General features: G+C 37.2%; 1 protein-coding gene across 1 annotated transcript in view; it reads left to right on the top strand.

Moving 5' to 3' along the window:
- MTBP (MDM2 binding protein) overlaps positions 1 to 15562 on the top strand; it is a 62126-nt gene that overhangs the window by 18419 nt on the left and 28145 nt on the right. Inside the window, exons 10-16 of the mRNA XM_034763535.1 lie at positions 2102 to 2174; positions 5320 to 5437; positions 8866 to 9039; positions 10184 to 10297; positions 11210 to 11374; positions 12901 to 12994; positions 14431 to 14586. Coding sequence (XP_034619426.1) covers positions 2102 to 2174; positions 5320 to 5437; positions 8866 to 9039; positions 10184 to 10297; positions 11210 to 11374; positions 12901 to 12994; positions 14431 to 14586 — 894 coding nt within the window. The remainder of the gene's footprint in view (positions 1 to 2101; positions 2175 to 5319; positions 5438 to 8865; positions 9040 to 10183; positions 10298 to 11209; positions 11375 to 12900; positions 12995 to 14430; positions 14587 to 15562) is intronic.

Here is a 15562-nt window from a genome sequence, read left to right on the forward strand (position 1 = left end):
ATACAGAATTACAAGTATATTAATTTAAAGAGATTTGTCTGTTACATTGGAACTGACATTTGTAGCAGTTCTGCTGTGAACTGGAGGCAGTATTGTAGCTCTAAGGGTATGTCTGCACTGCAAAAAAACAAAATAAAACCCCAAACAAAAAGTAACTATGGCAATGAGTCTCAGAGCCCAAGTCAACTGACTTAGGTTTGCACTGTGAGGCTAAAAATAGCAGTGTAGACATTTGGACTCGGGCTGGAACCTGGTGAGAGGGAGTGGATCCTAGAATCTGCGCTGTAGCCCAAGTACAAAGCTCTGTAGCACGAGCCCGAATCAGTTGATCCAGGCTCTGAGACTTACTGCCACGGGTCTTTTTTTGCAGTGTAGGCATACCCTTTAGTGTGCTGGGTTAATAGACCATAATACTTTATATAGATTGTGCATAGGAATATTTACATAATTTAAAAGACATTTACCTAACAGAGAAGCAAGCCTCCATCCATAGTAGTAATTATCCCTACATGTAAAAAGGAAAAAGATCATGGATTAGTTTGTGATGCAAATAGCATGGTCAGAGGTAAGCAAAAAGCCCTGTCTTTACAGCCTGATAAAATAAAGTAGGCTCACAGCCTTATGAAGTTTGTCATGCTTAGTTTTGTAAGTGGAGGTATAAAGTGCACTTGAAGAAACACACTGTCTTTGATCTAATGCCATGATAAAATTAAACAAATAATCTTAGCACTCATAGTTGGGCTGACAGGTTGAAACAAAGAGGGCCATGCTGCTATTTGTAGGATGAAGAGGAGAAGTGGGTATTTTGCTAGGCACTCCTATTTTGTTATACTGACACTCCACTAATGTTGAGCTTTCTGTGTGAAGAAAAGCCTTAAGTGGTTTTAGTGTATAAAACTTATTTCAGTGTGTAGAGACACTTTTTTACACAAAATGTGTATAAGTTAAAGGGAATGGATAGCTAAGGAGCCCTTTATCTTTTAGCACACAAGTTAAAATATCATTCAGACCAGCACTTTCTTCAGTTGATACCGTCAGTCTGATTCTTATGCTGCCAATCAAATGCCTTTCAGAACTAAGAGGTGATGGTTTTTATTGTACAGAAGGATATTCCATGTTCCGTTAAATCAATACACTTAAAAACCGAGAAATTGAGGAAGAGGAAGAGAATGTGGTATTTGAAGAAATATAATTGGGCTTCTCATTAAAGCCCCCAATAAAGTACAAATATCACTGTAGTCAGAACACAAATACCCATCTTAAACTGAACCCATTCATTATAATGAACAGCTTTCTGTAAAGGACCCACCAGGAATCATTCACTCACATACTTTGAGCATACCAGAAAGGAAGAACATAAAAATACAAATCTAATCTGTTATCAAGGTCTGCAGGATATATCATTATACAGTTTAACCACTTTTCTTTAAGACCTCATGAGTAGAGGCCTGTCGATACCTCAAAGGATTAGATCCTAAATGATTATCTCAAAACTATCACCTGCTATTTTGGTGGTTGAGTGCAGAGTGAAAGATGGATCTCGGATTTTGTTCCAAAGAGCAACAACAAAAAAGTAAAGAGAGAAACACAAGAAGGCAACTCACCACCAGGTGGTATGAGTGCTGCTGGTGCCTGGAGTGCCTCAGTTATGACAGTGTATCTGTTGCTTTGTAGAAGTTATCAATCAAATCTACATTCAGTGGGAAGTTATAAGAAATTCAGGCTTCAGCAGTAGCATCTGATACCAGCTGATTAAAATCTTACTATATATTCCTGAAATAAGTCATTAACTATCATAATAGTAAGAGATTCAATAAAGTATATAAAATTTTTTCTCCTACATGGTTACCTAAAAGCTTTCAATAAATATGCTGTATATCATAACATATATTTACAAAATGCCTGGGTTAGTGTATTACCCCATCTGATACAGAGAATTTTATTCATTATAATGCTTTGACAATAATGAGGGCTGGTGGTTTAGTTTGTATTTAGGTGGATTGAAATGTTTCTTTATGCAAAATATGATCATACCATGATTTATAAAATAGCAACAGGTAAAACTATTTGAAGATGTGGCTCCTTAAACCTTTCTATACAGGAACTTGGCAAGAAACAATATCAATGAAAAGTCTACACTGTTTTTGGACCAGATTTCTTCTCTCTGTGAAAAGGTATAATTTTTATCAACTTTGCAGCAATTTTTTTTCAAAATTATTTGTGCATAATCTATTTCAGTGTACTTTTAATTTAACACCTAATCTCTGTAGAGCCTCCTCCAAAATTTTCTTCTAGGGCCTTTAGATATGTGTGTTTTATAGTTTCCAAGAACAGAACTCAAATGCCCAGGGCCGGCTCCAGGCACCAGGCAACCAAGCACATGCTTGGGGCGGCACCTGGTAAGGGGCGGCGGGGGGAGCGCGGCGCTCGGCGGGGGGAGCGCGGCGCGGCGCTCAGCGGGGGGGGCGGGCTCCGGCGGCGCGGCGCTCGGTGGGGGGGCGGCGCTGTGGGGGCGGCGGGGGCTCGGGGGGCGGCACTTTTTTTTGCTGCTTGGGGCAGCAAAAAAGTTAGAGCCGGCCCTGCAAATGCCTGTTAAAGTGTGAACTTCAGCTAAGTTTTGACCTTGGCATATCTTGATACTCTGAATCCCACTCATCCTCACTCCAATAGTTCTTGTCTGCTCATTTTCATAATTCAGTTTAACCCTTTAACAAAAATTACTGACCCCACCCTCTTCTGTTCCCACAAATCTTTTTTTAAGTCCCTTTACAACAAGAGTCCCCCCTTTTTCCCCCTGCCTACCTTCATAAACGCAAACAGCAGAGTACTCTGAGTAATTTTTTATGTTCTGCAGGACAGTACATTGCACAGATGCTATACTGTTGGGCCAGCCATATCTTCAGTGTATTTGCTGTATTCATAGATTTTTAAGACCAGAAGGGACCATTAGATCATCTATTCTGACCTCCTTTACGTCACAGGCCATTACATTTCACTAGTTACCTATATGTGGAGCACAGTTCATACAAGCTGATGTAGTGCTTCTAGTGTAGACCTGCCCAAAGTCACTGATTTCCTCGCAGTGTTGGACATTCTTGCCTCCTAGGGAAATAGGAATAAAAACTGGTGATAGCCTTATCCCTCCATTTCTCATGCTGAATGTTGAGGAAATTTCTAACCATCAGCAGTGCATTCTAAATGCTGTTGGACAAGCCACTGTATTATCTTACCACTTATTTCTCTAAATGCAGAAAACGAGATGGCATAGTGCATCATTTATTTTGCAGTCCTAGGCTGACGGAGATGTTTTTATTTTTTTGCAGATCGTGATTGCAAGAAAAGCCGATATATTTCTATATTATCATTTTTGAAAAATTGAGAACATTCTATAATTTTCATAGGACAGGACTTTTTAACTCTTTGCTCAGATATAATAGTTCTTGCTTTTTCTTGGTACCATAGCTCTGAATAATTATGCAGTAATGTTCATTTGAAAATGCTGTTTGCCTGAATTTTTAAGGCAATATAGGTATGTTTACACAGTGTTTCTGATGTTTATAACTCATCTACAGTAATCAGAACATTGGCTGCAGTGAGCAAATTGATATGATTATAGAAAGTTACTCATGTTATAGTATAGAGTTGTGATTCCATTATAAAACCATATTTTTAAGGGTGTACAGTATAGGTGTTGAAAACTGGCTCTGGTTGTTCAGCTTGATATTTAGGATTTCTGCTAAGGAATGTATTTTCCTTAAACCTCTTCTTCATTTCCTACGAATAAACAGCTTAGTTATTTTAAAAATATTCCTGTTCCAAAAAACAAACAAACCACAAGGTTTTTGTGCATTGGTATAACTCAGACAATTATGATGTGTAAAAATGGTATTTAGCAGACATGTCAATTATGTATAGTAACTTTTTTTACTCCTAATTAAAAAATAAAAAAGCTTTTAGAACATTTTATGCATACTTATTATGATAAACTAGAGATGCTCTGACAATTGTGTGTATCTGTACTAGTAGATTGAAACTCTTCTATAAGTTTTGTATTCAGTCTACTAGATACAGTACAATGCATATTTGAAAGTACATCAGAAACTTGCTGAAAAATGTATTTTTCCTGATACCACAGCCTGAATGCTCAAGTAAATAAGTATAGTTACTTCTTTTGTTCTCCTTATTACTAATATTTATTGTCCTGAGAGATAAATATTGGCAGAAGCAACAACCAATGTCTGAATTTATTTGGGAAACAGAAAATATAAAAAAAGATATGTCTTCTCTTGAGAGTGCAGAGTAGCCTACTGTGGCTCTTTATTGGAGTACACAGTTAATTTCAGATTTTATTATTATATGAAGATATTGTTAGCCTTACCGGATTTAGGTTGAATTGTGATTTGCAATTATATTGTGAATTAAATCTCTGTATCGGCATGAAACAGAAAATACAATATATGTGAATCCAGCAATACTTCATCTCTTAACTTTCCCTTGATTTTAAAAAGCAAACTTTTCACTGTTGGGAATGCTGCTTCTGCTTAACTCAACTCAGCATGATACCAATAGAGACAAGTCCTGTTTGACAGTGAACAAAAAAAGGAAGGAGTGTCTTTAATAGAAATGTACTTTAATCAGCCTCTAATCAACAGCTAAAGAAGAGGAAACCTCTAGTAGGTATAATCTAGTCAGATCATGCTACAGGGTTTCAGCCAGTCACCAACATAGATTAGGAGGGAATCCACCCCATCCTCCCACCCACCCTGTATTCTGGGAGAGTTTTTTAAATCTCCTTCCTCTGAAGCATCAGGGATGACCCCAGCTGGAGATGGTACACTGGGTGGGATGGGCCAGGGCTCTGAGGTGTTGCTGAGTATTTGAGCATTCCCCCTCTCAGGTGCTAGGCTGGCCAGTTCTTGCTCAGGGTCTAACTGATTGATTGCCAGAACTGGGTTCGGGAAGGAATTTTTCCCCACGTCAGATTGGTTGTGAACTTGGGTTTTTTTTGCCTTCCTCTGTAGCATGTGGGTGCAAGTCACTTGCCAGGATTATCTAGGTATATCTCACATAATCATATCCCTGCCATTGTGGGGGCATCAGGATTGGTTTACCTTAGTGCCCTCTATTCTCTGCCTGTGGCACATAATAGCCTGGTCTCATTTATTTTGGTCTCATTTCCATTGTTGGGCTTATTGTGTGAGTGGTGGTGGCCTGTGATGTACAGAGAAGTCAGACTAGATGTTCTAGAGGTCCTTCCTGGCTTTGAACTCTATGACTATAGGAGTAATATTGAGTGCACTGTTTTTGATCTTTCTATAGGTAGGCGCCTTATTTGTTTTGCCTTGCAATGTAAACAACATGTTGATTCCCTCTCCTGGCCAGCTGAGTACAAAAAAATGGAAGGAACATATGGCCAAAAAACCGAAGGTCATAACCAGTAAGTAATTTATGTGTAGGGTGTTGTGTTTATGTGTGCATCGGGAGTATATAATATAAGTAGGCTTGGCAGAATTTGATTTTTATTTTATTTCAACAGATAATATCAATGTTTATTTCTAAGCATTTTTTTTTTTCTGTTTTTTTTTTTTTTTTTTTTTAAATTTTCATAGTTGCAGGAAATTGGGGTGGGAGGGTCAGACAATAATTCTTATTGACAGTAGATATTGAGATTCAAAAAATTAAAGCTTTATAACCATTAAAACACAAATTGTCAACATTGCATATCAAAATATACAAAGTAAATATTCTTAAATTAAACTCTAGTAAGTCTCAAGCAGAATTTTTCTTTCTTTGCCTATCTAAATTTTGATATCGATTTGAAATAGTTTTTGTGTAGTATGGTGAAAATGACATTTACCAATAAAAATCTAATTCTTTCAAGCCTAAATATAAAGTTATTAGCACGAATATAGAATAGTTGCATTACTTCAAAATGGAGCTGCGCTGGGGCTAGCAACAGTGACAGAATCTCCATAATATACAAAAGGCCTTAGTTATTATAAGTTTAATTGTGCAATATGCAGAGCAGAGAAAAATTAAAAATAACCTGTGCAAGAAGTTATATGGTGGGTCCAGCCAGCTCTGGGATCAGGGGAATGTAAATGTGGCTTAAAGGTCCTGTTGTGTGCCAGTCTTCAGGTTCAGCTGAGGATCCAGCTCCTAATGTCTCTTTCCTTTTTATTTTAAAAAGATGAAAGCCTCATTTTACAAATTAATTCAAGGTAATCGGTTTATGTTAACAGTGATATGATACACTGTAGTTAGCTAACAATGATAATAGCTGCAGAAGTTGTCAGGAATCATTGGTCAGTATAACTGAACAAGTTACTTATGCCCCAAGATTTTGACTGTACTCTCTAGAAATTTGTAATTAGATTATCATGAACTCTTTCCAATCCACTCTCTCCATTGTGCTATACATTGTACAAACACATATGGAAACATGGTCTCTTTCCTGAAGAGTTTACAGCCTAAGAAGACAAGTGACATAGGTTTATAGGAAGAGGCATATGATCAGATAATTCAGTATGCACATATATTTGTAGTCCTCAAAATATATGATAAATGAAGTGTCAACTATGCTCATCTGGCCTCTGCCTGTTATGTCAGAGGTGTATCTTGAGGAAGAGATTGAAGGAGGAAAGGATAGTGACCTTACAGATCTGTTAATGGAAGACATCCATCTATATGGGGCAAGCATGGAATAGGCAAGGTGACATTTGCATGAGAAGCAGCCACATCTGCCTATTTGTCATCATTGGCAAAGAGGAGGATATATGGGGTTAAATGACAGGGGAGAGAGGAGCAGGGTTGTGAAGGGCCTTCAAAGCGAGGGCAGGAAGCTTAATGCTGTGAAACGTGGGTTGGACTGGGTGGGGGAAGGGAGGGGGAGAGGAAGGGCAGATGTGATGTGATTATAGAGAAGATTAGCCATTGGGTTTTCATTGATTGGAGTGACAGCACGGATGAAACCACGTGAGCACAGAAGAACATTCTCATATTGAAGGCTGGTATACCTAGTCTCCCAGGTCTAGTGGAAGTACATTGTATACCACTTTCTCCAAAGCCTAGCTAGCCTGTTTATAGTAAATTGAATAGGTGCTGGTCCACAATTTCTTAATTATGTGAGAGAGGTACAATGCTTCATCAGGATTAAAATATAAAAAGAAGTGAAAACACCCTTTCTTGACATCTCGAAATGAGAACGTGTCTTAGATGAAGAGAATACTGGAAGGGGGGGGACCTAAAGAGAATACATAGCAAGAATGGATGTCTTGAATTTAATCCTTGTACAGCTATAGATACCAATCTGATTTTTCTCCCTTTTTTAAATTAAAACTGTTATAGAAAACATTACAATATTTTATACAATATTAATACAGATTATTTGTTGAACTTTCAGTGCTTAAATCTGTCTAAAATATTATTTGTTGAGACAGTGTTATATATGCCTCAATCCAAGAGGGATAACAAAGCTTGAAGGTGATATTAAGTGTTTTGATCTTTGAAGCTTAATACAGTATTCTGAAGTGCTCAGTCTCTGAGCTTCTTGTGTTTGCAGACATCTGTCAATTTAATAGTTTGTATAAAACATGGAAAAAATAGTTTCTTCAAAGTTATTACTGTCAGGTTCAGTAATAGATTTTATTCTAGTACAATCCGTATGATCCATGCTTTTGTTAGGAAATAGAATGGAGTATTTTTCATATGCTTCACAGCAGACATTTCTTGCTATCCTTATACTTTTAATAGAGATTTTAAATTTTAAATCTATTTGGATAAATACCCCCTTTCTGAGTAGTATCTGCCTCATAATAAAAAGCATTTACAGAAATTTACATAGTTAATGAATAATTCTATTTTCTCTCTTTTTTGGGGAGGAAGAGAGTGGTGAGGGTGGCTAACACTTCATAACACATTTCTAAAAAATTAGGATTGTTTCAATCCAAATATTCCAAGAAGGGTTTCCCACTCGCAAAGATTCCATCCACCACCACCCTCTTTACAAATGTAGCAGACAGTGTACAGTTTTGCTCCTCTTTTAGGATAGAACTGTAACTTTTTTGCCTCATAAGGTAAGATTTAAGGTATTTATCTTCTCATTTAATAACTGAAATTGTAGGGAGCACTTCTCATCCAAAGATCTCAAATGTATTTTACCAACTACATGCAGACATTGCCTTCTACATATGGCAGCAGCATTTAAATAACACACAACTATATTATCCAGTAGTTCAAGACAGAAAGTAAAAAACAACAAAAAACTGCAACCTTATCCTGTTGAAATTAAAGTGATATGTCAGGCAGAATACGATAACCCAGTCAGATGTTGTCAAGGATACCAGAATTAACCTTGGTAATATTGTAAAAAGTGCCTAGGAATACCTCATATTTATCTCTTGTCCATAAGCATTGTACTAGGATACAGGTTGAAAATTAATGTGAAAGAATCAGTGGCACATCTGGATTTGGTATTTGCACCTGATGCATTTAGAATATTTTAGAGGTCTCCCATCAAAATACCGAGCACGTTTGATGCTGCTGGCTAATGTGATCTGATTCAGTCTCAGCTGGCAAGGCTAGAGGCTATGCAAGTAACACCGTGTTAGAATCTAGAAAATATTATGCAAGAGTACTTGTGGCACCTTAGAGACTAACAAATTTCTTTGAGCATAAGCTTTCATGGGTTACGAAAGCTTATGCTCAAAGAAATTTGTTAGTCTCTAAGGTGCCACAAGTACTCCTGTTATTTTTGCAGCTACAGACTAACACGGTTGCTACTCTGAAACCTGAAAATATTTTGCTTATTTTAAAGACTTTTTTCCCCTCAGAATGGTTCATGATTATCTGTTGGTGTTTGCTTAGTTCCAGAAGTTGAGCTGAAAGGAGAGTCTTGCCAGTATTATTTCTTGGTACAAAGCAATGGCTTTGGAGGATGTAAAGCAACTTTGATTCATTCAGCCAATCAGATCAATGGCACAGCCACTCTTGCTTTAATAAATGGAAAGCTACAGACAAGCACAGAAGAAACACAGTCAAGTAAGGCTTAAACTCTGTTTTTTAAGCGTGTCTGAGGGGTTGGTGGTGGTGACTGACAATATGTGCAATTTATTTACAGTAATAAGGTGGGAAAAACTAAGGGGAATAGTTACATTTGATAACAAATATTTTTGTTTCAGCAATATACTTTTTATTCAGACTTGTAAAAAATTATTTAACATTGATGGAAAAGTGCAGAAGAACTAATAACTTTAAACTAAATCTTTAAGTTCAAGTTAAAATGCATGTGATTTCAAAATATTCTATATGAGATGCACAGCCCATCATTTTTGATACCTTCATTGCCACATGGAGCAAAGAGAGTGCTTTATTGTACAACTCCAGTTAAAATGAATACTTAAATCAGACTTGCAAAATTGTTATGAAAATTGACCAGCCTAGCCCAAATTCTAGTTGCCTACCCTTGAGGTGGTGATGATAAAAAACAACAAAAGTAACTATTTAATTCGCTTGTCTGAAATTTTTTTTATTTTCCCTAGGCAAATGGACAAGTCCAATTTTGCAAGGCTGACTTAGATGACATTCAGATAGAAGAAGTTTGTTCCCTTGTAATTGGAGGAAATCGAAGTAGAATAGAACTGACTGCCTGGTCATAATAGTTTATCCTAGTCAGATGAAAAAGCTGGTGGGAGAAAATCCTAAAGTCCTTCCCAATATATTATAGAAATTGGGAACAATGGGTTATTTTCAAACATCAAATGCAGTAGCCTGTTTACCTCCTATGCATGTTAATTATATTAACTGCAATAACATATCAACATATTAAAAGTCCGACTTTAATGCATAACAGCATGGAAATTCAAAGCTAAGGATTAGGCAGATATTTCATCCAGACAATGCTTATTTATTACAGCATGTAATATGGAAAAAGATTGCCAAGTATGTGGAGACCTCCTTGATAGTTATGCACAATAAAGTGACTTCTGGGTGGATTTTCAGCCTTTGATATTAATTTCCTTGCTTTAACAGGATTCAGCCAAATACTAAATTCTAGCTGTGGCTTTCTTAATATGAAATGTGTAGTAATGCGTGTAGATAGCTCCTTTAAGAAATAAACATGAGCTGGTGATTTCCTAAGTCATATGAGACATACCTAAGAATGGCTTTCTCATAATCCATACAGGCTTTTGTACTGGTGACTTCATCAGTTCTCTTCCACGTTTCTATGGAGAGCAGATACTACACAGAGAAAAGAAACTGGCTTATGTCCAAGCATTTGCCTTGAAGGAATGTCTCAGTAAGTAATGGAGAGAATATCGAATTAAATCACCACTGGATCTCAAATCGATATTCAACAAATATATCTTCATTTTGAATTGGATGTGACAGTGCTTACTTTATAAAGTCCAGGGAAGATAGTCTATGAAGAAAGAATAGAAACATTTAATATTGTTTGCAGTTAGGAAACAATTAGTAATATATCTGTGATGACTTGTTGCTATGTTTTTTTTTAAACCTTAGAGATGAAAGAGCTCTGATTTTTATTTTGGTGTGTTAGAGTCTATATTTCGTGAATATGTTGTGGAGAGCAACCAGGTTTTATTGTTGAAAAGATGATTTCAGAAAGAGACTATTGTGGTGATTCAGTACTCTGCTACTTTGTAGTTGTTTTTGTTAATCTCCAGCAGTGTATCTTTCTCTCTTCCTCTCTCTCTTTTATTTTTTAATGGTGGAGGCTGAATATCTATTAGAGATTCATGTTTATTGTAAGTGGGTGTATCATTGTAAACCGGACTGAAAGGTTTTTCTCTTTAAGTGACTCAAATTTGGGTGGGTAAGGAACATTTTGTTTGTCCCTTGATATTTAATCTAGTTAAATTGATCGAGCTGATTTAATTAAATGAAAATGTATCTTGGAGAGACTGCAGCTTTAATAGCCTGATCATAATGTAAATGGTTTGCAGTTAACAGGAAGTCACTAGATTGAAGGTAACGTTCGTCATAAAAAGCACTTGTGAAAATGGTCTCTAAACTTCAGCCTTCCCAATGTTCCACATGTGCTCATGGAATACATTAGTAACATGTCCCTAAAGTATACAATATTGCATGCCTTGTCAACTAAATTCTCTCCCAACCAGGGTTCAATCTTTCCTAAATGTTTAGCAACTTGAACAGTAATTTTTTCCCCCTTTTTCTTATTGTTTTGCAGAGAGGCGGGAATCAGGCGAGCAACCTTCAACTGTTTCTGCTGATGAGCTCAAAACCCTGTTCACACTTACTAGGGAACGTTTTTTAGAGTTGTATGACACCAGCCTTCCAAAAACTATTCTGCACAAAGCAATCAACAAAACTAGCCCCTACACAATAACTAGTGGTAGGCATCTGTATTAGAAAATTCACCACTGTTTTATTGTTTTGTTTTTTGAAAAAGCATCTGCAAACAAGACTTTTTATTCACTTATTGCAGTTACATTAAAATGAATGTTAAAGGAATTAATCCAGAGAGAGAGAAAAGTGGGAAATCCATAATATTTGCATTTGTGCATTCATATAGCAATTGTTCTCACCAATGGACTGTTGACATCTTTTTGGGTATTGCTGACAATGATATTATGATTTCTGTATGATACTGAAAGCTCTTCATTGAATGAATGTACATCTTATCATGTTCTTAAGATATTCTTGTCCAGCTTCACTACAAAACTGTTCATATGTGAGAAGTAGTACCTTTTTTTTTTAATATCACCTTTGTTGTTTTTTTCACACTTTCATTGAAGAACTATGGTGATATTCTATCCAAGTAGCCTTTTTTATATTTTTACCCCATTAATTCATCTGTTTAATTCCCACGGAAGAATAAGTGCATACATCTGGGATTCGTGGGCATAGCACTAGAATAGCAAGATTATTCTACGGAAGACCCAGCACCTACCATATCATATCACAATTTTAATAAAAAGCTTTCCCAGGTTCACAGCTGCTGTTTACCTGTGGCATACCTAACACATATCTCTTCAGTCAGAAAATTGTTTGCTAGAGGCAGTTATTTAGGCCCACAGCAGTATATGCTGAATACAGTACATCGTCTTCTTGAGTGATGATTTTAACACATGCCGATAGGGACTGTGAAATTTTTTTGTATGTGTGGAGACTTCTCTAGAAGCAACCACTAAACACACCACACACAAATGTGCAGGATTTCCTAGTCAGTATAAAACTGAACAAGATGTTTCCTTTTTGAATTATTTATCGAGTAATGTTGCCAGCATCATATATTTAGGTAATACCTTCTTTGTAGACATTATTTGTTCTGTCTTTGCTCGACATTAATTTTAATCTGATATAATTCATTGGAGTCACAGATAACTCCAGTATGATTGCCATGTGATAGCCAAACGCTATATTACCATGTCTGCACCACAACCTTTCCTCATTACAACTCAATGTGTATTGCTACAGCATGATTATAAAAATATCACAGTGTCAGGATATTGCACCAGGATTATTTTGGGACTGAATTTACTACTGTGTGCTCTCTTTCTTCCTTTCTTGACCACTGGGAAGAATCTTCATGACTGGTTCATTTCCTCAGTACTCTTCCTGCTGCCCCAGATGTGCCTGGCAATGTGGAGTGTGCTACTGTGAATGGCTCTGTATTTCCCTCCAAAAAGCAGAGCACATGAATATATATTCAGTTAGAGCCACGTATTCCATGAAAGCCTCTTTTGGTGCCTTAAAGACTTGCCATGAGGCTCTAGAGCCACAGTTTGAGTATCCTCCTATTAGTAGTAATAAACCTGGCTCTTTTGTTTGAAAATAAATGGCATCCCATTTATTTTCAATCAGCTGACAGTAATAGCTTCGTATTAATCTAACTCTGTTTTTTTTTTTCCCTCTCAGAATCTGAATTAATAGGACCCAATCCTTTGGAGTGGCCAGAAAGAAATGTTCTTCAGAACTTGGAAAATTTTGAAAAAATTAAACAAAAAATGAGGTAATGATAAATACTGTGTATTTTCTAAACAGATGACATTAAAGATCATTCTACAAGATCTGTGAATGTTCACAGGGGTTTTGTAAATCTCGTAAAATATGTTTAAAGGTCCTACAGAAATGAGGAGAGAAGGGAAATTTATGTAAGGTTGAAACTGGGTCCCTGGTCCTCTGCCATTTTGAAAAGGTATTGCAGAGGTGTTTCAGTATTTATGAGTGAGCATTGTTATGCAGCCTTTTGATAGAGCACAGTTCTAAGTTTGTGACGTTCCAGTAGGCACAATTGAGTGGGTAAAAGATAAAGGCCATAGCCACACTAAGAGCTGGTGCATAAAGGGGTCAAATTTGCGCAACCAGTGGCAAAAGCTGTAATGTAAACACAGCGGAGCAGTTTTTGCCACTATGTCCCAATATAGACGCACCATTAATCTTTTCGTGTTGCTTCATTTAAAGCCAGGGTCATAACATTTTAAAAGCATAAGACAATTAACAGAGGTTTGAAAAATTTTCATTATTTAGACTCGGGTTGAAATGCTGCTCCTTTGGGTCTTTTACAGCCTTATGTGATTAGGTATTTAACTTATCCTTATAATTTGTTTCATTTCACCCTAACTCCCAATTGCTTTTTCTCGGTCTTTGTTCTATTGTGGATCTTTAACATTTTACTGGATAAGCTTACAATCAATTTTCCAAATGAATTATCATGGGTTGCTTTTTTCTTTCAATTTACAAAGTCCCAGGGTGGCATGGCCTACATCAGAATGTTGGGAGGAATGTCTCACTTGCAGCCTCAGCGTAGATCTATGCTTTCTTGTGCCTTTTCAAAACACTGTCCTTGCCTCTCAAAACAGATAAGATTATCTTTCTGCTAACCATAGCTTTTGACAGGTATCTCAAGGACCCTTCTATCTCTTAGATTCAGTGAATGTCACACAAGTCCTAGGTGAAATAAATTTATTTTATCCTATTCCCCATTGGTGAGTTTTACTCTTCCTAAAGCAGCACGGCGAAGGTTCTCAGTATTAGAAGAGGAGACAGTTTGCTGTCCTTGAATTAGGTGCATTGAAAGAATTATGAGGGGAAGGTTGTACAATACTTTCCTTTTAGTTCTTACCTTTAACTATGCTATAAATCTCTCTTTCATGAGAATTAAATTAATTTTCAAATATATAAAATTTGCCCACAGGCTTGAGAATCTGAATGTCTGCTTTCCATCCCAGTATTAAAATGATCAGCTAAGCTGTAAAACCTTGATGATAATTTATATTGGGAAGACTGGTAGAGCCTTGACATTGAAACCATTTTATTATGAGCTTTTCAATAAATATTTTGAAATGCTAGTTCCAGTAGTATTACACTGGAGATAAACCATTTTTAATTGCTCTAAACTAACGACTCTTGGCAGGACAGATTTACTTTATTGTTTTTTTTCCCCAGAGTTTCTATGTTGGCGCATTCCTCTGAGCAATTACTGGGCCATAAAGATGGTCAGAGGGAATCACTGACATTGCTGGATGCTAAAGAGCTACTGAAATATTTCACTCCAGAAGGGTTACCTATTGGGGATCTTCAGCCATTACAAATTCAAAAGAGGTAAGGTCTCAGAATGCACAAAACCTCAGGGCCAAATTCAGTACTGATGTAAGCAGGCACAACTAACGACTCTATTGCTGGGAATGAATTTGGCCCTCAGAATCGCCTGCTCGGTTTTGCTGCTCACAGTTGTGTAAATGATCATTTATATTGTTGGTGATGTTGGAGAATAGGCTTTGAATATGTCAGAGCTGTCCCAAATAAGCACCAATGATTAACCTAAGTAGCTTTTCCATTGCAGTTGAAAGTATGAGGGGTTTTAAATCTTATCCCCTGCAGGTGGGTCAGAGCCACACGTTTTCTAGCATCTGACAGAGAGCACTTGGTGGATAGGAATAGGGAGATTGTACCATTTGTAGGGGACAGCATGATAGTGTGGGCGGAGGAGAGAAAAGGGGAAGCAAGGTGAAAAGCTTGTGGAGACTATAATGATGAGAACCATACAAGATAATACTTAGCTCTTATATAGCACCCTTCTTACATAGACTCCAAAACACTTTACGAAGGAAAAGGGAAAAATCCTGCCCAGTTTACAGATGGGGAAACAAAGGCAAGAGAGGTGAAGTGACCTGCCTACGGTCACACAGCAGGCCAGTGGCAAAGTCAGGATTATAACCCAAATCTCCTGAATCCTAGGCAGCCCCTGATCACTGGAGCCTGCTGCCTCATGGACAGAGATGGGGCAGGAGGCACATGAAGGGGGCACATGAAAGCAAAGATGTCATGGGGCAAGATTATAAAGGGTCTAGTATGGGTGGATCATCAAATTTGATGCAGAACAAATGACAAGACAAGGGTGGGAGGCAACTGGGTATTGGTGAAGAAGAGCCAAAGTGGTGATTGGAAATCAGTGTTTGATAAAAATCAAGTCCAGAGTGAGGGAGACAATGAGTGGAGAGGTCAGATCAAAATTGGAGCCTGATAATTAAACCTATTTTCTCCATGGAACATGTTGTTGTACATTAAATGGAGTTAC

This window comes from Trachemys scripta, chromosome 2, assembly GCF_013100865.1.
Source record: "Trachemys scripta elegans isolate TJP31775 chromosome 2, CAS_Tse_1.0, whole genome shotgun sequence".
Classification (NCBI taxonomy): domain Eukaryota; kingdom Metazoa; phylum Chordata; order Testudines; family Emydidae; genus Trachemys; species Trachemys scripta.